Consider the following 23,242-nt stretch of genomic DNA (forward strand, 5'->3'; position numbering starts at 1 on the left):
ATACTTTAAAAATGATCAACAACATAAAATATTCCTGATTTAAATAAATCTAAGTTATTTTATTTAGTTTAAGCAAAATATGTATCCATATGAAAATGCCAGTTCTTTCATTTTTGGTTAATTCCTTTACACATATTATTTGCTAAGTTCAGAAGTGCTATATATACAAAAATTTCAAAAATAAATAAGTATCCCAAGATCACATAACAGTCACTTTAAGTACATTCATGTGTAAGAAGGCAAAAAAAGAAGGTTCTATCTTATATTTTAAAACTTTGACAGGTATTTAAATGTATTATTTTATACTTTATTTTCTTTAAAAATGAAATAATACAGCCATGATTTAAGTCATGTAAAAACAACTGTTTGGATCATTTAGGTATCAAGCAAAACTATCTTCTTTATTTCACTATCACAGTTACCATAGTTGATAGACCATGTGGCAATATGATCATTTGTTCAGTGGTCATTAAGATATCTATAGAATAAACAAGACAACTACATTTTATTTTTTGCACTTAAAAATCACAAAAATACAGCCTAAAATATAATTTATATTTTAAAAATAATTCTAAACATTAACCCCTAAATCTAATCCCTTAAAAAATTCTTGCAAAAGTTAGCTGGATATGGCTGTTGCCAAGGAATGTCTTACTTATTAGCAATAAGTGACTATGTATAACTTTTATTCCAACAATCTTATTTTAAATATCTGTTTCAATTTAATACTGGGATGAGAAAAACATATTTGTTCAAAGAATGTAAGTAGTAAGTAAAATAATTTCAAAAATCTATCAAAAAAGGAGAATTATTCATTCTAGGAAATAATTAACATACTGGTTTAAAATATCTGGGAGAAGAACTTTTACATAAAAAGCTTCAAATTTAGTCAGTTGTAGCAAGCACTTGAAAAGACCCTGCTCTTTCATCTGCAATATAAGGAATTACTACATCTGACTCATATTTGATTAAGTTACAATCTCATTTTTGTTGTCACTACAAAGAAGGATCCTTATATTAGTAAATGCACTCACTGCAATTACTGAGGCCTGCCTCCTGTCAGAATGACAATTCAATCTTAGCATACGGGTGTCGGTTTGGCTGAATCTAACCAAACACATCACGTACTACAGATGTTTTTAGGGCCCACCCAATTCATAAAAGATTTTACTGCGATACATGAGTTTACCCACATTTTTATTAAAATGTGTTTTTAGGGTAAATATCTTGATGAACTAGGCAAACAAATACTGAATGCAGATTACTGTTTTTACAGTTTTACCGGGAAAACTCCTAATAGCAACCCCTCTTCCCCTTCACCACAGATCTTTAATTTAGGTGTGATTTTTGTTTGTTCTCTACATGGGAATAAAGGAGAAAATCTAGAAAGACTACATCTAGCTAGATAAGATGCAGAGGTAGATGGAATCTCCAACATAAAAGAAGCTCTAGTTACACTGTTGCCAGACAGCTGTTGTGGATTTTACTATTGTTTATTAGGTGAAGAAAACATTCATAAAACAAGAAACTTTTGAGATAGAACTTATTCTAATAATTTCATTAACACATGTTCATGTTCTTAGATCAAGAAATACTGTAGAGGTGTTCTCCTCAAGATTATGCTATGGCAATAATTTCTTGCATACAATTTAATAATTTAACAAACTTGTACCGTGTGTTCTGCGCTCTGGCGTTCTACTTTAGAAAAAAGTGAACACTGCTTCTAAAATAAAAAGGAACATAAACTAAAAAAGGAATTAATGAGATATTGACATGTTTTCCATTAATACAATATTGATATGTTTTAAATGATTTTGATATTGCTATAACAACATATATTGTGCAAAATAATTAATCTCACTAAATATTATTTCTGATTTGCAAAGAATTATCTGATGTGGCAATCAGGAAATAGTCTTCAAAGTAAGTTTGCAAACATGATTTTGCAAACCATGATTGGAAAAATATATTCATTTGGGATATAAACTATCAAGTAGGGTTGTTAAATATATTTCTAGGAAAATATTTTATTTACTCTATAAAGGTCATCATTATGACCTTATGGCTTCTGTAGTGCAATGGAGAAAAAAGTGTGTTAGAAGTTAAAAGACCTGAATTCTATCCCCAACCCTGCATTTACTCAGAGTATTGGTATAGGTTTAGGCAAAATCCTTAATCCAGTCTAGTTTTACATGGTAAAAATGTGGATACCTAACAAAACTGAGGGTTTAGAGGATGAAATGAATTCATTAAATATATCTTCTGAGACATAAATATATCAAAACAAATCAAAATACAATTAGATCTAATGCTAAGAAATAAATATTTTAATTCATATTTGTTATTTCACTAAATCTAGAAATATTAATGCTTTAGTTAAATATAGAAAGTTGATGGTAGAAAAATAAATTCATCGTACCATTGAAAAGCTTGTCAGAAATATGTACTCTTGAGATTCGGAGGATGAGAAAAATAATGTGTACTCTAATGAGCAAGCTATATAAACTGAGTCTAACTCAAAACATTTATTTTAGATGCATATAAGAATTAAAGTCTTAGTCAAAAGAATGTTTTAGAATTTCATCCTACATTTATGTGAGATAAAATGCCATTCTTTTGTTTTTCTGAACACAGGAGCTTTTTATCAACTTATTCTATTTTAATAGAATGTTCAGTATCAGTGTTTTCACACTGAGATTCTCTAGCTTATTTTGCCATATTTAAATTAAAAAGAAACAAAAAATCCTGTATGATCATGTGAAAAATACTTGCTGAAATGTGAATAAATTTATGATCATTAATTGCCTACTGAAATATTCCTGAATATTGCTCACCTTATTAACAAGTATATATGAAGACCGAAAAACATGTAGATAATGCAAACAAGTGTAACTAAATACACCAAAGAAACAAAAGTCCATACTAAATATGTCCATAATTAAATAAAAAATGCTAAACAAGTTTTACCCAGATACTATAAAAACAGAGAAAGGAAAACATTTAAAAAATAATTATATAAAGAAAGGGGGGAGATGAAGAAGCAGGAGATTGGGATGGGAGATGTAATTTGATCTAAATTCCCACATGCTCCTGTAAAATCAAAAATTCATTTTGCAATATTAATTTTGCTCTTAAGGTAGAGACTTTTAAAATGACCATTCTCAATACTACAGCAATTCTTCCATGATTTGCACATAAATGAATTAAAGTGAAGAAAAAGCAGTAGAGAAGACTGAAACCAGATTGTAGCACCCTGTAAAGAGCAAAAATCTCCAGTGTACAAACAACTGATAGGAAAGAAGAAAAAATCAGAACTATAAAAAAATTACATAAGCTCAGAAAATTACTCATTTTTAATTGTATCAGCAAAGATAATTCATAATTTTGATCCTGCAAGCATCATAATTACTGATAATTGGGCCTCTCAGCTTTTAAGTGCCTTCTCAAACATGAGCTCTGCATATGGTTGTGCAGAAATCAAAATCTTAAAGAGAGATGAGTAAAGTCAAGTTTGTAATATTAGCCTTATATTCTCAATATAGATGCTGATTGGTGCTCTGAATGGTTGTGGTTAGAAATCTTGTTGGTATGATGCATCAGTGATGTCACTGCATTGATGGAGACTACAGAATAATACGTAATGGTGCAATGTGGTGATGGTAAGCTTTGTTACTCAATGTTGTCAGGCACTTTAAGAAAATTAAAAACATTCAGGATAGTGCCAAAGAAGATCAGTTTTTCAAGACTCTAAAATCATATTCAATTATATGTGTATGTAATTATAAACATGTGCATCATGGCTGACTTTGAGAAGAATTGCAGTGCCTTGCAAGTGCACTATCTGAATAGAGGTAAGGAGAACTATAGTCTAAGGACTTCAAAAGTCTAGATGGAGAAGACAAAAGCAATGACACTTGTTTTCTCTATAGAACAAACAGACAAAGAGGTGAATGACAACAAAGATGTTCAGAGAAACTTGAAAAATAAGCTAGAGTGTAGGGTAAGTTGTATTAAATGATTAAAATTAATATGTAACTGTATAGGTAAACCAAATCACTTGAATCTTATAATCTTTTTTTTTTGGTAGCTAGGGATAATATTATAAATGAAATGATCACTAAAATTCTAAATATAATGTTTTCTAGTAAGTACATTTTACCTTTTTTTTTTTTTTTTTTTTTTTTTAACAGAGACAGAGTCTCACTCTATTGCCTAGGCTGGACTGCAAGTGGGGCCATTATATCTCACTGAAGCCTCAACCTCCTGGGCTCAAATGACCCTCTCGTCTCAGCCTCCCGAATAGCTGGGACTACAGGTGCACACGACCACATCCAGGTAATTATTTTACTTTTTGAATCATTATATGTAGCAACCAATCTGGGAATTATTTATTCATAAAAGATAACATTTTCCTGCTAACTCCAACCTCAGAAAAAATGTATTATGCCTGACTCAAATATGTCATTATTTTTATGAGAAAAAGAGTTATATTGAAGTAATTATGTCTATACGTAATAATTATCATTATTTGAGATAATTTGCATTGGGGAGAAAAGCAGGCAATCAGAAATTACATATTCAAGGCTGGGCACAGTGGCTTACGCCTGTAATCCCAGCACTTTGGGAGGCAGAGGCGAGCGAATCACCTGAGGTCAGAGTTCAAGACCAGCCTGACCAACAAGGAGAAACCCCGTCTCTACTAAAAAAAAAAAAAAAAAAACCACAAAAGTAGCTGGGCATGGTGGCACATGCCTGTAATTCCAGTTACTCGGGAGGCTGAGGCAGAATTGCTTGAACCCAGGAGGTGGAGGTTGTAGTGAGCCGAGATTGCACCACTACACTCCAGCCTGGGCGACAAGAGCGAGACTCAGTCTCAAAAAAAAAAAAAAAAGAAAAGAAAGAAATTACATATTCAGGTTCTAGCAAATGCAGTCTAATAAACACTAAATAAATCATAATACAAGTTACAGTTAAACCTAATTGTTTTACTATATAGGATGTACCTTTTTTGTACCTATATTTTATCTTCCTTTGCTTCTCTGGCCTCTGTTGGGAGGCAGCATGGTAGTGAACACCCTAGGGGATCTTTCTGGTTTTAGCTAAACCTGAGTTTTAATTTTGGTTCATACTACCTTTTAACTTTGGGTAGTTTGCTGAGCTTCTTTGTTTTTTGTTTTCACTCATCTGTCATATCAAGCTAGTAATAATTCTGCCATGGTTTTGGTTTTAATATTGAAAGGCATTACATAAGCGAAATGCGTAACACATAAATATTAGTTCCCTTTCCATTATGCATCCAATCTCCCTATTAAGCCTAAAAATAATAATTTTTATTTTGTTTTATTAAAAGTCTTCAACATTCCACATACGAAAGGGATTTTTTAAAGCTGTTTTAGATAAAAAATGTTTCAACTAACTGACCAAGAGTATCTCTTCATATTTACGTCATCTACATAAAAACTTACATTTCTCTCATATATCTCTTAGTCTTCTTTTCTCTATTCTTGATTGTCATGTTGTACAGCCAGAAAGGAATGAGTATAAATTATCTAGATTTTTTAAAGTGCACGTTCAAACATAACAAATCTAATTATTTTACTTATTTCTTTGTAGTAGGCTGAGGCCAATGAGTCCATGAGCTAAAGTGTTGAAACTTGGTACCAAAAAAGTGATTATTTATGAGTCATGTAGAGTTATACTGAGAAAACATCATGTCTTCCAATGTGAAATACACTAAAGGTGTGCTAGGCGAATGCAAAAAGGATCAGGAAAGGGGGTGAGGATGGGTCAGGAAAAGTGCAAACCCAATGTTCTATTCATAAATCAGTGATAGCATATTTAAGGTTAAGTAGTGAAAAATATGGGGGGCTTAGTTAACATGAATGAAAAAATAGTTAAAGTAGCCATGAATTATTTGGATACCTTGATTTAATGACACCCTTTCTTCTGTACAATTTCATAATGGGGGAATAGAGATTAGTGGGCATTGTAGTGGTATACCGACTTTGCTTCATGATATCTCAAATGTTTAAAACCTATTATTCTCTAGAGAAAGAAATATGTTCATACTAATTGTTGTAGAGGCAGAAGCCAAATATATCTCGTCCTCCATTTATGTGACTATATAATAATGAAAATCCTAGGTTGATACACTTTTCTCAATCTTGGAAAGATTCTGCTAAAGCAGCAAATCTTCTAACAAGTTCAAGAGTGTGGGGAGAGTGAACAAGTAGAATAATTTATATTACCCTGGAACAATTCTGAATCCTGTAGATATTTATGTCACTGTTTCAAGTGTGTTCTGGTTTAACTGTCAATATTGATGCATAGCAGTTAACATGTGTGCATATTTGTAACTCTGTGCACTGCTACTGCCAGGTGTGACTGTACAAATCACGTGCTTTGAATGTGCAAGTTTTACTTTCTTTTCTAACAATTTAATACAATCAGTGTTAGAAATAAATAACGAATGAAGACAACCAAAGAGCAGCCAGACAAATGCGAATGGGTTTTGACGTGACGAGAAACTCATCAGTAAGTAAATAAACCTCCTCCCTGGAGAAGGCCACTGAAATGCACCCAGGAGGATGTCTCTACTAGAAGGTAATAAAAAATATATATAATATAGTCTTTGACCTAAAACCTCATGATTATTACTTTGCCATTTATTTCCCCCGGTATCTGATATTCATATTAGTTTAATATGCCTTTTCAGAGAATTCAAGACACTTTTTGGAAAGTAGAATTTTTTTTTGGAAATTTATGATTGGAGAGGTACTACACAATTTAGAGGTTACATTTCTTGACAAATCCGAGTTGAATAAAAAAGAACTAAAAATATAAACATAGCTAATTCAAGAATCAAGATCAAGTGAAACTAAATTAAAAACAGCCGTAAAGTCCCACATTTTTCCTAATTTATTTACCTATGATATTGGCACATCTTTACTTAACATTTTGAAAAATACAAATATCTCTTCATATGCAAAGGAGCAAATGTTAAATGAAAAACTGAATTTTATATAGCTTCCTAAATATGAGCCACATGCTTAAGCAGTGAATTAACTTTATGAATCAAATATTTAATGTTAACTATTACAAAAGCCTGGTATCCAGGTGCAATCTCACCAGAAAAAAATAGCACCTGCCTTTATTACAATAAAAAAAATGGCTAATTCCCTTTGACATCCTAAGAGTGACACTACTTTAATAGTCAAGCACTAAATACTTTTTCAATTAATCATAATGTCAAACTTCAGATTTATAGATGTAAATATTATATTTATAACTTCAGTCATAATGTACAATTTCTTTCTTGTTGTTTAAAAGTACTTTCCCACTCAAAATGGTATTTATAGTTTAAAAAGAATATGCCTCTGTATTCAGGAGTGATTCAAATTCCCAGATGTTTTCACATAGTTATGAAAATGGGAAAGTGCTGAATTAACCTGGGCTGCAATATTTCAAGTTTTTTACTATCAATCAGGTTATAAACTATACCTACAATAGCAAGTCATACGGTGCCTCTATTTCTAGGCTTTTTAAGTTTCCTGGCTTAGTTATGTGCAAAGGCAGCAGGAAGTCTCATCAGTAGAGGGCAGAATTTTCAAGTGCTGCCATTCTTATCCTAGGAGGCATTTCCAGTGGTTGAGCACAAGGCCTGTTTGTGGTTTGCTTTTGCTCTTGCATTTTGTGGAAGGGAGGGAGCTGAGAGAGCTTAGAGGGTTCATTAAAACCACCTGTCACTCTCTTAGTCGTATTCAGATGGAGTATTCATAAGAGTAACCTCCAATTACCACTATGTGTTGGGAAAAATTAGAATTCGGTCTACTTACAATCCTGCCAACTAGGACTTTACTTTGATATTTCAATATAACAGTGAATCTGGATTGATGCCTGATTAAAATAAAATCCCTGATTATTACTTTCTGGATTACGAACTAAAATCCTTGTGAAATCAATGGATGTGGCTCATTGTTAAGAGTCATGCCGACTTTTACATATTAGGTAAGAATTCTAAAAATTATTTGAGGGTTCTATTCTCTAGCACCAGGTACTAATGCCCCCTACTCAAAAAAAATCATGTGCATGGATTAGTCAAGTCTTAACAGTGCTCAGATTTAATGGTTTAACATTGATTTTCTTTTCTTTGTCAAACTTATATATGCAAATATTTTTATAGTAGTCAGATGTATTTTTGAATAAGGATCACCCTCATTTTTACCCATGTGCTTATCTTTAAAACCAACATTGTAAAGTCACACGCAGACATATGTTTCTTTTATCTTCATGGATTATTTTTACCTTAAAAATAATCATGATTTTTTTTGAATTTGGGTTTTATTCTCTGTGTACATGTGGGTAAGCATGTGGGAATATGTATGTTTGTGTGTAAGAGGAGATAATTAATTGTCTCTCAACTCTATCTCATACTTTAATATCAAATAAAAAATGAAATGTATAAAGGGTCACTTTGTAGGATTAGGCGTCTTCCTTCTACCTACTTAAACCAGGAGTTTGGGATTCAGAATTCTCCATATAACCAAGACTGAAAGTCACTGGAAGACTTTAAAATTAGTATTGTAACCACCACACCCAGAGTCAGGTATGGAAATAAACCTATAGCATGGATTCTTTTTATGCATAATCTCAAAATTTAACTACCCAAATAAGTTTTTAAAAACTAATTTAGAATTTGCCATTGAGGAAAATATCATTTCCATCCTTAATTGTGACTCCTCATTTCAGCGAAAACCTTTTCTAACACTTTAAAAAAACAAAATGAAAAACAAACTCCTAGGGAAAGTCATAAACACTGAAATCAGAGATGTGATTCTTGTTAGATATTAGTTTCTCTTTCTGAGGTTACACTCTGTGCATTTGAAACTTTGACATTAACATCTTCCGAATGTTTAGATTTGCTCAAGGGTTCAGATTCTCTGGTCTTCTGCCTTGCATTTTCCTCCTTCCTTTCCTTTGCAAGCAATCTATAGTTGATAGCATTGCCAATGAGCAGCCACACACTTGCTGCTACCACAATAGCCCCACAGGACATGTACATGTATTTATATTCTCCAGTTACATCCACCAATTTACCTAGAAGACAAAGAACATCTTTTAAGTTGGCATAATAAAACAGTCATATAATTATAAAAATTCAAATAAATTATTCTTCAAAGTATATTCCTCTTATTTAAATTAATGTCAAATAAGACTTTAAAAATAAAAAAAATCTAGATTATGACTTCTATATATGCTTAGTAAAGGTATGCAGAGACACAGTATTATATTACTAATACATTAAATTTACTAAAAATTATTTCTCCAAGTAAAATATACAAACGAGACAAACTAGGCATTTTTTGTGTGTGTATACATTAATACATACATGAGTGAGGTATATTTTTATATCTATACATGTAAATATAGATATCTCTATTTACAGCACACGGTAGGATTGCTTCACCTTTTCCATGCTTCCTCCATGCTTCCTTTTCTCTTCAATAGATAAAAGTTACTTTCTTTAGGAGAAACCTAAAGGCTTTTACATGGTTCCTAACAGTGTCTAATACTTACTAAGTGCTTTCTCTATGCCCCATACTAGCCTAATAATTTTATCTGTAATATCTCACTTGATCCTTACAAGGAGTACTGTGAAGTAATCGGGGCATGGTTATGTAGCTAGTTAGTGGTAGAATCTAGACTCCTAACTGAGGTCTGTCTGTACTCATTCTTAACTACTCTGCAGAATGGCTTCACCTAACGTGTTGTTTAAGTGCCATGTCACTATTTGAGCTAATCCTAGTTTTTTACTTTATTTGAGTCTAAATTATTAAGGGCAAACTAATCAGTAAAAAAACTATTTGTTCCATTTGATTATTGAGACCATTTAAAATCTAGTCTGGTGCCATTTAATCTGAAGATTTATTGACTTTTAAAATTTTGTCAGCTTATATTTAGTTTTGTCTCTTGCTTATGCAGGCATCTAATTCTTAGTAATTATTAACAGCAAAATTTAGTGTATACAAATCTATATAAATTAGCATATGCATTCCAAGTGATTCTGATACAACTTTCAAACCAGTCTGTTTAGTCAGAATCCATAGCATTCTCCCTAGAATCTAGTCAGTGGCTCAACATTAAATTTGGCTACTTGCAATATATTACCTAAACAAAATTTTCTGTTTTAATCAGGTAGATGGTAGAATGGGTTTATTTAAGTAAGCATGACATAGTCAGAGACATAACAAAAATGGCATAATTTTAATTTGCCTTCCTAACTTGAGTCAAATATTTCTATTTCTACAATGATTGTTATACTTCTAAATATAAAAGCATTAGGTCCATGGCCCATCAGAGTTAATACCACTTTGGGCTGCCACATCAGCATACTTTCTAAATGTTTTAAGATTTTTTTAGCATCATCAAGAAACCAGATATGCTTTCCAGAACTGAAGCTTCAATTCTTTCTGAGAGGAGCAGTGAAAGTTCAGTCTGAAAAAAACAAATACGAAATAGAAACCACACACTCCCTACTTTTCATTGCTGTGCTGCAACTATGTAAGACATAACAGCAATAATATTCAGTCATTCAAAAATATTAACTCAGTGCCTACTATGGGCCAGCAGTTCTAGCAATAATCAAATACTATAGAGGAGAAGCCAATCTAAAAGTCAAGAAATATTAGGGGTAGCGGATGGCAGACATGGAATGAAAAAATGGATATATAATGGCTATAGTCTGAGAGTTTCAACAATAGGTCTAAAATCAGTTACTGCCATTTGCTACCAGTGGCACATGGTTTGGCAATGTTAACACAATAAGCATTCAAAAATATTGAAACTGTTTTTTAAAAATATTAATGCACATTATCTGCTCAGGTGGGAGTGGCCAAATAAGATGCCTTTATTTTAATTCTTAGAGTGTATCCCCACTATGTATTTGGACTTGATTCTTTTTTCATCCCCTCATGCATGGTAACTTCTCTGTTGACACTAAGAATTGTGTGGATAAGAATAGGCTCTAAAACTCATTTGATCAAACTAATTCTGTATCAAAAGAAGGACCAATTGTGCTTATCTTATGTAACAAAATCAACTGCCTGATAAATAACAAGACCTACTGGCTTTCACTCTTTTTTGACAATTGTTTTGATGTCATGGTATATTTATATTGAGAGATAGATATACCACCTAAAACACCTGTGCTAGATACCATAGGATAGCCCTGGTGGACAAAGAAAGACAACAACCACACCACCTAGGTCTTACAGCCAACTTTGATTCATTCCTAACCAAGTGAAAAAAAATGAAGAGACAAAAGGTCAATGATGTCATTAAAATTAACAAATTAAACATGAATTTTCACACTTTCAGAATGGTTCCTTGATGTCATGTAGAAAACAGTTTAAAAACTGACTAAATAATGGAAAAATTTACATTTAGCCTGGCAATGACTCTGACCATGAGAGAGCAGGCCAAGAGTCTAAGTGAATACCTAAGTCCAGTATTAACCAAAACAATATACAGCGGTTGCTGGCAAAGGCTGGTGCACAAACAGAATGTAATATTTATAACATTTAAAGTCTAAGACTAAACAAAGTTTTAACTTCAAAATGCTCTTATACATCTCTTTAAACCATAAGTTCAGAAAGCATAATTTACTTCTAAAAGCATTCACCACTGTAATTCAAAAGGAAACTATAAAATAACCACAAGCGATTCCAACAAAAAATCTAATGCTTTTGTGACATATATTTTATCTACTTCTCTCTCTCTCTTTTGAATATCAGACCAGCTTCTCAATTTGTGAGGGTATTCTTTGGTCATCCTCTAAACATGTACTGCATCTTTTTACTGAATAATTTAGCATAGACACTTTAATTGGCATCTTTGAAAATATTTCAGATCTTAAAATCTGAAGGTAATCTTTCCAATTTATAAACATGGAACATGAGTGACCCTCAAAAAGACTGTGAATAAATTTTCGGTCATCCCTGTCTTTCTCTTTATGGAATAGATACATGAATATATTCCTATCGGTGATATTATAAATGTATTTTCTCAGCATGTAACAAATTTCAAATTAATATATCCAGTGTACTCAACTAAAAAATAGATTCTGACCTTTTGAGAGAATATTTTACATTTTTGGCTCATTTCAATATAAACAGATGAGAGATCTGTTAACCAATGATAAAGATAAAATAGCATTTTTTTCTGATATATTTTTAAGAGACCAAAACAACTGAAGTAGATAAAAATCCTGAAGATTATGCTACTAATTATCAGTCTAACATAAGTTCTTAAGTTCACAGGTCCAGGTTCTGAAACAAATTTAGGTCTAAAATTGACTAATTGTGAAATTTTAAAGTTTATAATAAAACCTAAAATTAACCTGCCCATATTCCTTCAGGCTATTAGTATTATTATAAAACACATTTAAAAATCTGTATATAAAGTCTCAGTTAATGGATATTAATTTTATGCTTTATATTTTCCTTGATGAAAAATGTTCTTACCAGCAAGAGGAGGGCCAAGAAGAACTGGGCCACACTCCACAATTGTGACAAGTCCGACGGCACTGGAAAATCTTGGTGCACCCACGAGGTCCATGAGAGTTTCAAAGAGAACACTGCTAACACTCCCAAATCCAAGGCCAAAAAATACAGCATATAATACCAGGCTTGTGTAGTCCTGTGCCAGTGGGCACAAGAGATGACACACTCCATTGAACATGATTGCAAAACTGAAGAAGTACTGAATTCGAGGTCGAATATATTTGGAGTTTGCAATTAATCCTACAGAAGGCCTAGCAAACATATCAACGAAAGCCATAATAGATAGCAGAAAAGCTGCCGAGTACTCATCAATTCCCTGGTCTTTAGCATATGGAGCCAAGAATATAATGGGGGCAAAAAAACCTAGGAACATAATGACATTTCCAGACAGATATATCAGAAATCCTCTATGCTTAAAAAGGGAGAAATCTAAATACTTATTAACTTTTTCCCAAGTTGATTTCTTCGTTTTGATTTTCTTTGGGCTTGAATCATCTTCTGTTTTGCCAGTCTTATTTTTAGACTTAGAAATGGTTTGATTGGGTCCAAGGGGTCTCATGAGGGAACCAGCCACACAGGCATTCAAAAGTAGACTTCCCAAAATCAGGAAGCTTCCTTTCCAGCCAAAAGTATTAAAAAGGTACTGATTGAAAGGAGCCAATGAACTTAAGAAAACAGGACTTCCTGCCATGGCCAATCCATTTGCCATGGGTCGCTTCCTATAGAAGTATTTGCCAATTATGGTTAAGGCGGGTTGCAGGTTGAAGGCTAAACCTAAACCTAAAAAGAACAAAACAAAAGTGGGGGAAAACACAAACACATTATGGCACTCACAAAAGAAATTACTCCTCAAAATGTACATTCAAGTGGGAAAGGCAGAATTAATGCAATATCAGATAGCACATTTTGATTATTATAAATGTAATTGCACAAAAACAAAAAGGTTTTCATAACTGAATACTTGAAATGACAGTTTCGAGTTTAATTCCTTTAATTTTAAAGCACAAAAATAAAACTAAGAATTTCTACTGATATATCAACAGTCATACAATAGGTTGAAACTAGGACAAACTTATTAGTTCTCAATTAAAATCATTTAATTCCTCAGATCCTTTCCTCTTGACATATACTTATATACACATATATAGAATAGATTTCTTCCTTGTGAGCAAGAGGGCAATATAAAAATGAATACTTTCGGCATTGAAGAATTATAAACAGACAAAAAGGTCATAATCTGTAACAATCTTATGTCTCCCCACAAACACTTGTTTCAATACTATGCAAATAACAAAAAATTCATGCTGTATATCCCTCACATTCCACATTTAATGTATATAGATGCACATGTGTGCTAAGTAAAAAGGAATTTTGTGCTTGAAACATAGTTTTAATTCAGGGATTAACACTGATTGTTTATATGAGCCAAAGTCCCACTGTCTAGGGAGCTCCTTGGCAGTGTTGAGTATCACCTTTGGAAAATACATTACCTCTTGTAGCTCATTAAGGCACTACTGAGCGATTGTAATAAATAAGATCCTTTAAAAAGTACATTGATTTAGGCTGGGAGTGGTGGTTCATGCCTGTAATCCCAGCACTTTTTGGGAGGCTGGGGCGGATGGATCATAAGGTCAGGAGATTGAGACCATCCTGGCCAACATGGTGAAACCCCATCTCTACTAAAATTACAAAAGTTAGCCGGGTGTGGTGGCACATGCCTGTAATCCCAGCTACATGGGAGGCTGAGGCAAGAGAATCGCTTGGACTGAGGAGGGGCAGAGGTTGCAGTGAGCTGAGATCATGCCACTGCACTCCAGCCTGGCAACAGAGCAAGACTCTGTCTCAAAAAAAAAAAAAAGTACACTGGTTTATATAAAATTTGACTTACATAAACTATCTCTTGTTTTCCCTTAAACTAGGAATTACTCTATATTTATTTTAGGGGCTAGAGAGGTAAGAGTTCTTCTATATTAACTAATTTACCTAGATTGAAACAGTTCTGCAAAGTGGTTAAGTATTCCAGTTGTGAAATACACAGGTCTGTGTACAAATACTCCAACCCTTTAATACAGACATTTTCTACAAGTAACAGGACCCCTAAAAGCTGACAAGAAGGAACAAGAACATGCTTTGGAGAGTAACAGGACAGCATGTTCTCTAAAGCTATACCTCAGCCATACCTGTGAGATATGCAGAATGAGTGTAATTAAATCCAATTTATAAATAACAAAACTGATCAGCCTACGGTCAAGTAGCTTGTAAGTAGAAGAACCCAAACTAAAATCCAGGTATTATGTTTCAGAGCGTAAGTTTTTTTTTTTTTTTTTTTAATCTTATATCATTTTCCCCATTCTGTCGCCTGGAACTTTTGCCTTCAAATCTTAATCCATATTTTCATTTGGAAATGGTTGCCATCTCTTTCTCATTCTGGCATGGTAAAACAGACACAGGCTTGAAATCAATAGAACTGATCTCCTCCAAATAAGTACCTACTTTATATTACAGGGCAAAACACTTAGACTTCCTGAGCTTGACTTCACCTAACAACACAAAAAGATTTTGCCAAAATAAAGTAAGTTCTAGAACTGTAAGATATTATATAAATGCTATTGTGATTATTTGCAAACATTTATTTATGATCATCAAAATTCTGGGTACTCTGTAAAGTACTACGTATTCACTTTTTACATTTTTCTAATAACTCCTTTAAAAAGAGCTATTATTTATCCAATTTTATAGACAAAGTATAAGGAGGTTAACGTACCCATGATCACACAGATAATATGTGTCAAGTTTAAATGCTAGATCTGTCTACTTTTGGAAACCAAAGTATTTGCTGATAATGATTTAAAGTAAATCCCTCATAGATGGACTTAATAATTGACTTTGGGGGCATCAAAGTATTTAAGAGCCAAAGGAATACAATTATAAGTTGAAACACCAATAATGCCATTGATATCTGTAGTGCAGGAAATAACAAAATCATCTTTTCCCTACTTGAAAGCCCATCCCGACTTCTACAGTCAAATGCAGTAGTCAATTTTTCTACACAAAAGAAAAGGCACTCTCTTCACTATGACAATGCTTAGATATAAGACAGTTTTCATTTACAATGTTAAATGCATTTTGTTATATCAAAAAAGGAGAGAGATGTGGATAGATTGTAAAGAGAAAGATTTTAATATCACTATTACTGTAAGCTTCAATACATTTTTTTCATCAAATGATACATGAGTGTAAGATTACATGAGTGTAAGATTACATGAGTGTAAACATGTTTGCCTTTTTATCTCTGGGCAGAAAGAAAAGATTCAGTCTCTTTATATATTGAAGTCCAATTTTTCCTAATATGTTGAATATAAATTTGTAATGCAATTTTTTATTTAGACTAAGTAGTGCTTTCCAGGTGTACATATTGTGGTCATTTTGAGTCAATAGATATGTGCATGAGAAACAACTATAATCAAGTGACAGTAGGTCATTTTTAATATTTGTGTTAGAAGAAAGTGTGGCTCACCAAGCTTTTAAACAGTATCATTTCAGTAAGAAAAAGAAGGAACAGGGTTAATGAGCTCTACCACTAATCAGAACAAGTAACAATAATTTTATTGTTGAAGCTAAATCAGTGCATCCAGACAATATCTCTCTGGCATCGTTTTAGCATATTATGAGTGGAAAGTCAGATACTGCAAATGGAGATAAGTCATGAAAATAAGTTTTATAATAGTTAAGGTATTTATTTACATCAGAAAGTCTGTGTCCAACAACACCATCTCCATTAGCTGAAGAGTAAAAAGCAAAAAAGGAAAAAAAGCAAACTAAAGCTGTTTTCTTTTTAAATTTATATGACAACATGTAACTTGTCTGATAACTTTATTTTTTAAAAAATGAAATGTTTGCCCATTATATAGCTTGAATTTCAATGTACTAGATGAAAATACTTCTTTAAAACTGCATTGTTTATAAAAAATAAATTCAAAGAAAAAAAGAATTTTCTGTTGTTCATTCTTCTCATAGAGCTTTGAAAGTAACAGAAGAGTTAAGAATAAGCTGAAGACTAAACGACTTACCTGTAATAAATCCCATAGTGAGGTACAGCTGTACCACGCTGCTACTAAAGGAGGCCAACACCATTCCAAGACAGCATAATAAGCCTCCTGCTATCACCACCGGCCGGCTGCCGTATTTATTCACCAAAACACTACTTACAGGACCTAGAGCAGAGAGGAGATAGATAAAGACATACTCAGTTGCTATTGTCATTTATTTGTTTATCTTTAACATCCAATCATTTGGAAAGGCGAGAAAGCACATTTTAATGGTCAGAGGAGCAATAGTAGTTCACATGAAATATAATGAGAACTTTTCAATACTTCACAAATGATCAGTTTGACAGGTTATTTTCAGTCATATGTATAAAAGCACACGAAATAATAAATTAGAAGTGTTGAACATATATTTTGTTGTAACCATAATCATTCAAATCTTGATGGAAAAGTTTTTCAATAGAACATAGATAAAATATCCAAAACATTTTAACAGATGCAGGTAAATTTATGTAACAAAAAAATCTAGGAATTACATAAATGACTTATCTGTTAAAATTTTATTTTCTAGAATAATATGTGTGTATACACATACGTATGCCATTAATTAGAGCCGAAATTGTTTTTTAAAATTATCTTCAACAGTGATTTTTATTTAATACTATAATTTGTTGATTCTAAGACACCTATTGTTTTCACATCCTATCATATTAGCAATAAGGATGTCTTACACCTAATGACTTTTTCCAATCTAGGTTCATCAAGAGGCAGTCATAGGTAGTAATGTTGTTACCATGGACTATGCATGTCTGAATTTGGTTATTATTTCCTGTGGCTTGATTGGACAATGCTTAATCGCATTTCAATAGAAGCTTTTAAGGAGCATTTGAAAAATGAATATAAATATAAATCCTGATTTTTGACTGAAAAATCTTCTGTTGACACGTTCTAGTAAGTTAGAGTAAATAGCAACATCAAAACTTAAAGATTGGGTGTAGCTCTTTAGATGAAATTACCGGAAAAATGGTGGATCTCTCTGTTAAAATATATTGCACACTGACAAAGAGAATAAGCTTAGGTGTGAGATGTGAATGTTGAAAACTCGGACTCCAAAGTAATTTAGAAGAGTCCGGTAGTGAAAGGGAAGAAGGTTTAGGAATGCCTTACCAATTTTTTAAATGTATATTTTCCAATGTATGTCTGTGTGTGTATATACATAAAATATTCACAAGTGATTAAAATTATTAAAATAATCTGCATTTAAGTCTAAAAAAGTTCTTTTGGTAGTTATAAAAATTCTAAATATTAAGAAACTGTGTTTTGCTTCAGTGACAGCATTATTTTCTTTCTTGGTGTACTATAAAATAACACTGCAACTTAACAATTGAGACTATCTTAGACTCGATTAAATTCCATAGTATTTTATGGGACTTCTCAACATATAAATGGCTTGCTTTCACATTTCATTCTTAAATTAAAATTGTATTTCATCTGAAACTAGGGACACTATTTGGAGGAAATAAATACTAGGTTAGATCAGAATTTTCAATCCAATATTTGGCCTAAAAAACATAATTTTTTAGCTAATACTATGGTATTAAGAATTTCCAAGTGTATTGTATTTGAGAATTTTTACATGGATAATATATAAAACACATTGAGATTCATGTATCAATGCACTCGTATCCTTTTATACAAGTATAATTATTTTTATTCTGCAAAAAAATTTAAAATTAAACTTCAGTGCCTAATACTACTACTCCACAATATCTTTTGAAAGAATATTGGTAATAACACACAATTTCAGAAAGAGATAACAAACACAGAATACAAAAGTTTGCATTTATAATAGCAAGCAACATAAAACTTTAAAAAGGCCACATGAAAGAAAGCTCTATAAAAACAACAGGGTTTGGAGGGAAGAACTAAAAGAAAATTGTACAAGTTGTATAAAAAGAATATAATTCTGTCCTTAACATGGTAAAGTTCACCTGAAGAGCTGAAGAAAATAAATTATTATACATGTAGAGAATATATATAACACATATTATATAAGACATACCTCAGAGACACTGCAGGTGAGGTTCCAGAGAACCTTGATAAAGCGAATATTGCAATAAAGTGAGTCACAAATTTTTTGGTTTCTCAGTGCATATAAAAGTTATGTTTACACTTTACACACTATATTGTGTGCATAGAATTATATCTAAAAAGTGTGTATAACTTAATTAAAAGTATTTTATTGCTAAAAAATGTTAATGATCATCTGAGCCTTTAGTGATTTTCAGTCTTTTTGCTGGTGGAGGGTCCTGTCTTGACGTTGATGGCTGCTGATTGATCGGGGTGGCAGTTGCTAAAGGCTGGGGTAGCTGTGGCAATCTTTTTGTTGTTGTTGTTAAGACAGAGTCTTGCTCTGTCACCCAGGCTGGAGTGCAGTGGATCAATCATAGCTCACTGAAGCCTTGACCCCCTAGACTTGAGATCCTCCCAACTAAGTCTCCCTAGTAGCTGGGACCACAGGTGTGTGCCACCATGCCTGGCTATTCTTTTTAATTTTTTTCATAGAGATGGGGCCTTGCTATGTTGCCAGGCTGGTCTTGAATTCCTGGGCTCAAGTGATACTACCACCTCAGCCTCCCTAAATGCTGGGATTATAAGTGTGAGCCATTGCACCTGGCTGGCAATTGCTTAAAATAAGACAAACAACTTTGCTGCATCAGTTGAATCTTTCATGCAAGATTTCTCTGTAGCATGCGATGTCATTTGACAGCATTTTACCCACAGTAGAACTTCTTTCAGAACTGGAGTCAGTTCTCTCAAACCTTTCCACTGCTTTATCAACTAACTTTATGTACTATTCTAAACCTTTTGTAGTTATATCAACAATATATACAGCATGTTCATCAGGAGTAAATTATATTTCAAGAAACTACTTTCTTGGCTCATCCATAAGAAGCAACTCTTCCTTGATTCAAGTTTTATAAGATTGCAGCAATCTAATCACACCTTCAGGCTCCACTTCTAATTCTAGTTCTCTTGCTATTTCTACCACATCTGCAGTTACTTACTTCACTGAAGTCCTGAACCTCTTAAAGTCACCCATGAGGATTGAAATCAACTTCTTCCAAACTCCTATTAATGTTGGTATTTTGACCTCCTCCCATAATAGTGAATGATCATAATGTTATCTAGAATGGCAAATCCTTTCCAGAAGATTTTCCATCTCCTTTTCCCAGATTCATCAGAGGAATCATTATGTATGGCAGCTGTAAGCTTACAAAATGTATTTAAATTTTTTTATTATACTTTAAGTTCTAGGGTACAAGTGCACAACGTGCAGGTTTGTTACATATGTATAAATGTGCCATGGTGGTGTGCTGCACCCATTAACTCATCATTTACATTAGGTATATCTCCTAATGCTATCCCTCCCCCCTCCCCCCACTCCACGACAGGCCCAGGTATGTGATGTTCCCCTTCCTGTGTCCAAGAGTTCTCATTGTTCAATTCCCACCTATGAGTGAGAACATGCGGTGTTTGGTTTTTTGTCCTTGCGATAGTTTGCTGAAATTGAAAATTGAAATGACTCCTTGATCCATGAGCTGCAGAATGAATGTTGTATTAGCAAGCACGAAAACAATATTAACCTCCTTGTACATCTCTATCAGAGCTCTTGGGTGACCCAGGTGCATTGTCAATAAGCAGTAATATTTTGAAAAGAACTTTTTTTCTTAGCAGCAGGTCTCAACAGTGGGCTTAAAATATTCAGCAAACTATGCTGTAAACAAATGTGCTATTATACAGACTTTGCTATTCCATTTATAAAACACAGGCAGAACAGATTTGGCATAATTATTAAGGGCCACAGAATTTGCAGAATAGTAAATGAGCTTTGCTTCAACTTAAAGTCACCAGCTTCATTGGCCCCTAACAAGAGAGTCAGCTTGTCCTTTGAAACTTTGAAGACAAGCATTGGTTTCTGCTCTCTACCTATAAAAGTCCTAGATAGATAGCCTCTACTTCCAATAGAAGGCCATTTCATCAACACTGACAATCTGTTGTTTAGCGTAGTCACCTTCATCAGTGATCTTAGCTAGATCTTCAGGATAACTTGCTGCAGTTTCTAATCAGCATTTGTTGCCTCACCTTTCACTTTTATGGTAGCAAGATGGCTTCTTAAACCTCATGAATCAACATTTACTAGCTTGTAGTTTATTTGTGTACTAGAAGCTAGTAAATCTTGATTCACGAGGTTTAAGGAAAGAAGCTATCTCACTAATAAACTAGAAAATCTAGAAGGAATGGATAAATTCCTTGACACATACACCCTCCCAAGACTAAACCAGGAAGAAGTTGAATCTCTGAATAGACCAATAATAGGCTCTGAAATTGAGGCAATAATTAATAGCTTACCAACCAAAAAAAGTCCAGGACCAGATGGATTCACAGCTGAATTCTACCAGAGGTACAAGGAGGAGCTTCTGCCACTCCTTCTGAAACTATTCCAATCAATAGAAAAAGAGGGAATCCTCCCTAACTCATTTTATGAGGCCAGCATCATCCTGATACCAAAGCCTGGCAGAGACACAACAAAAAAAGAGAATTTTAGACCAATATCTTTGATGAACATTGATGCAAAAATCCTCAATAAAATACTGGCAAAACAAATCCAGCAGCACATCAAAAAGCTTATCTACCATGATCAAGTGGGCTTCATCCCTGGGATGCAAGGCTGGTTCAACATACGAAAATCAATAAACGTAATCTAGCATATAAACAAAACCAAAGACAAAAACCACATGATTATCTCAAAAGATGCAGAAAAGGACTTTGACAAAATTCAACAACCCTTCATGCTAAAAACTCTCAATAAATTAGGTATTGATGGGACATATCTCAAAATAATAAGAGCTATCTATGACAAACCCACAGCCAATATCATACTGAATGGACAAAACCTGGAAGCATTCCCTTTGAAAACTGGCACAAGACAGGGATGCCCTCTCTCACCACTCCTATTCAACATAGTGTTGGAAGTTCTGGCCAGGGCAATCAGGCAGGAGAAGGAAATAAAGGGTATTCAATTAGGAAAAGAGGAAGTCAAATTGTCCCTGTTTGCAGATGACATGATTGTATATCTAGAAAACCCCATTGTCTCAGCCCCAAATCTCCTTAAGCTGATAAGCAACTTCAGCAAAGTCTCAGGATACAAAATCAATGTACAAAAACCACAAGCATTACTATATACCAATAACAAACAGCTAAATAGTGAGTGAACTCCCATTCACAATTGCTTCAAAGAGAATAAAATATCTAGGAATCCAACTTACAATGAATGAGAAGGACCTCTTCAGGGAGAACTACAAACCACTGCTCAATGAAATAAAAGAGGATACAAACAAATGGAAGAACATTCCATGCTCATGGGTAGAAAGAATCAATATCATGAAAATGGCCATACTGCCCAAGGTAATTTATAGATTCAATGCCATCCCCATCAAGCTACCAATGACTTTCTTCACAGAATTAGAAAAAACTAAAGTTCATATGGAAACAAAAAAGAGCCCGCATTGCCAAGTCAATCCTAAGCCAAAAGAACAAAGCCAGAGGCATCATGCCACCTGACTTCAAACTATACTACAAGGCTACAGTAACCAAAATAGCATGGTACTGGTACCAAAACAGAGGTATAGACCAATGGAACAGAACAGAGCCCTCAGAAATAATGCTGCATATCTACAACTATCTGATCTTTGACAAACCTGACAAAAACAACCAATGGGGAAAAGATTCCCTATCTAATAAATGGTGCTGGGAAAACTGGCTAGCCATATGTAGAAAGCTGAAACTGGATCCCTTCCTTACACCTCATACAAAAATTAATTCAAGATGGATTAAAGACTTACATGTTAGACCTAAAACCATACAAACCCTAGAAGAAACCTAGGCAATATCATTCAGGACATAGGCATGGGCAAGGACTTCATGTCTAAAACACCAAAAGCAATGGCAACAAAAGCCAAAATTGACAAATGGGATCTCATTAAACTAAAGAGCTTCTGCACAGCAAAAGAAACTACCATCAGAGTGAACAGGCAACCTACAGAATGGGAGAAAATTTTTGCAACCTACTCATCTGACAAAGGGCTAATATCCAGAATCTACAATGAACTCAAACAAACTTACAAGAAAAAAAACAACCCCATCAAAAAGTGGGTGAAGGACATGAACAGATACTTCTCAAAAGAAGACATTTTTGCAGCCAAAAAACACATGAAAAAATGCTCATCATCACTGGCCATCAGAGAAATGCAAATCAAAACCACAATGAGATACCATCTCACACCAGTTAGAATGGTGATTATTAAAAAGTCAGGAAACAATAAGTGCTGGAGAGGATGTGGAGAAATAGGAACACTTTTACACTGTTGGTGGGACTGTAAACTAGTTCAACCATTGTGGAAGTCAGTGTGGTGATTCCTCAGGGATCTAGAACTAGAAATACCGCTTGACCCAGCCATCCCATTACTGGGTATATACCCAAAGGATTATAAATCATGCTGCTATAAAGACACATGCACACATATGTTTATTGCAGCACTATTCACAATAGCAAAGACTTGGAACCAAGCCAAA

At 33.6% G+C, this 23,242-nt stretch overlaps 1 protein-coding gene across 1 annotated transcript in view; it reads right to left on the minus strand.

The window, feature by feature from the left end:
* Positions 1-4,153: 4,153 nt before the first annotated feature.
* Positions 4,154-23,242, minus strand: part of SLC16A7 (solute carrier family 16 member 7) — a 185,943-nt gene continuing 166,854 nt past the window's right edge. The window contains exons 4-6 of the mRNA XM_055248375.2: positions 16,631-16,774; positions 12,522-13,340; positions 4,154-9,096 (exon numbers count right to left, since the gene is read on the minus strand). Of these exons, the coding sequence (XP_055104350.2) occupies positions 8,840-9,096; positions 12,522-13,340; positions 16,631-16,774 (1,220 nt within the window). The 3' untranslated portion in view covers positions 4,154-8,839. The remainder of the gene's footprint in view (positions 9,097-12,521; positions 13,341-16,630; positions 16,775-23,242) is intronic.

This window comes from Symphalangus syndactylus, chromosome 17 (genome assembly GCF_028878055.3).
Source record: "Symphalangus syndactylus isolate Jambi chromosome 17, NHGRI_mSymSyn1-v2.1_pri, whole genome shotgun sequence".
Taxonomy (NCBI): Eukaryota; Metazoa; Chordata; class Mammalia; order Primates; family Hylobatidae; genus Symphalangus; species Symphalangus syndactylus.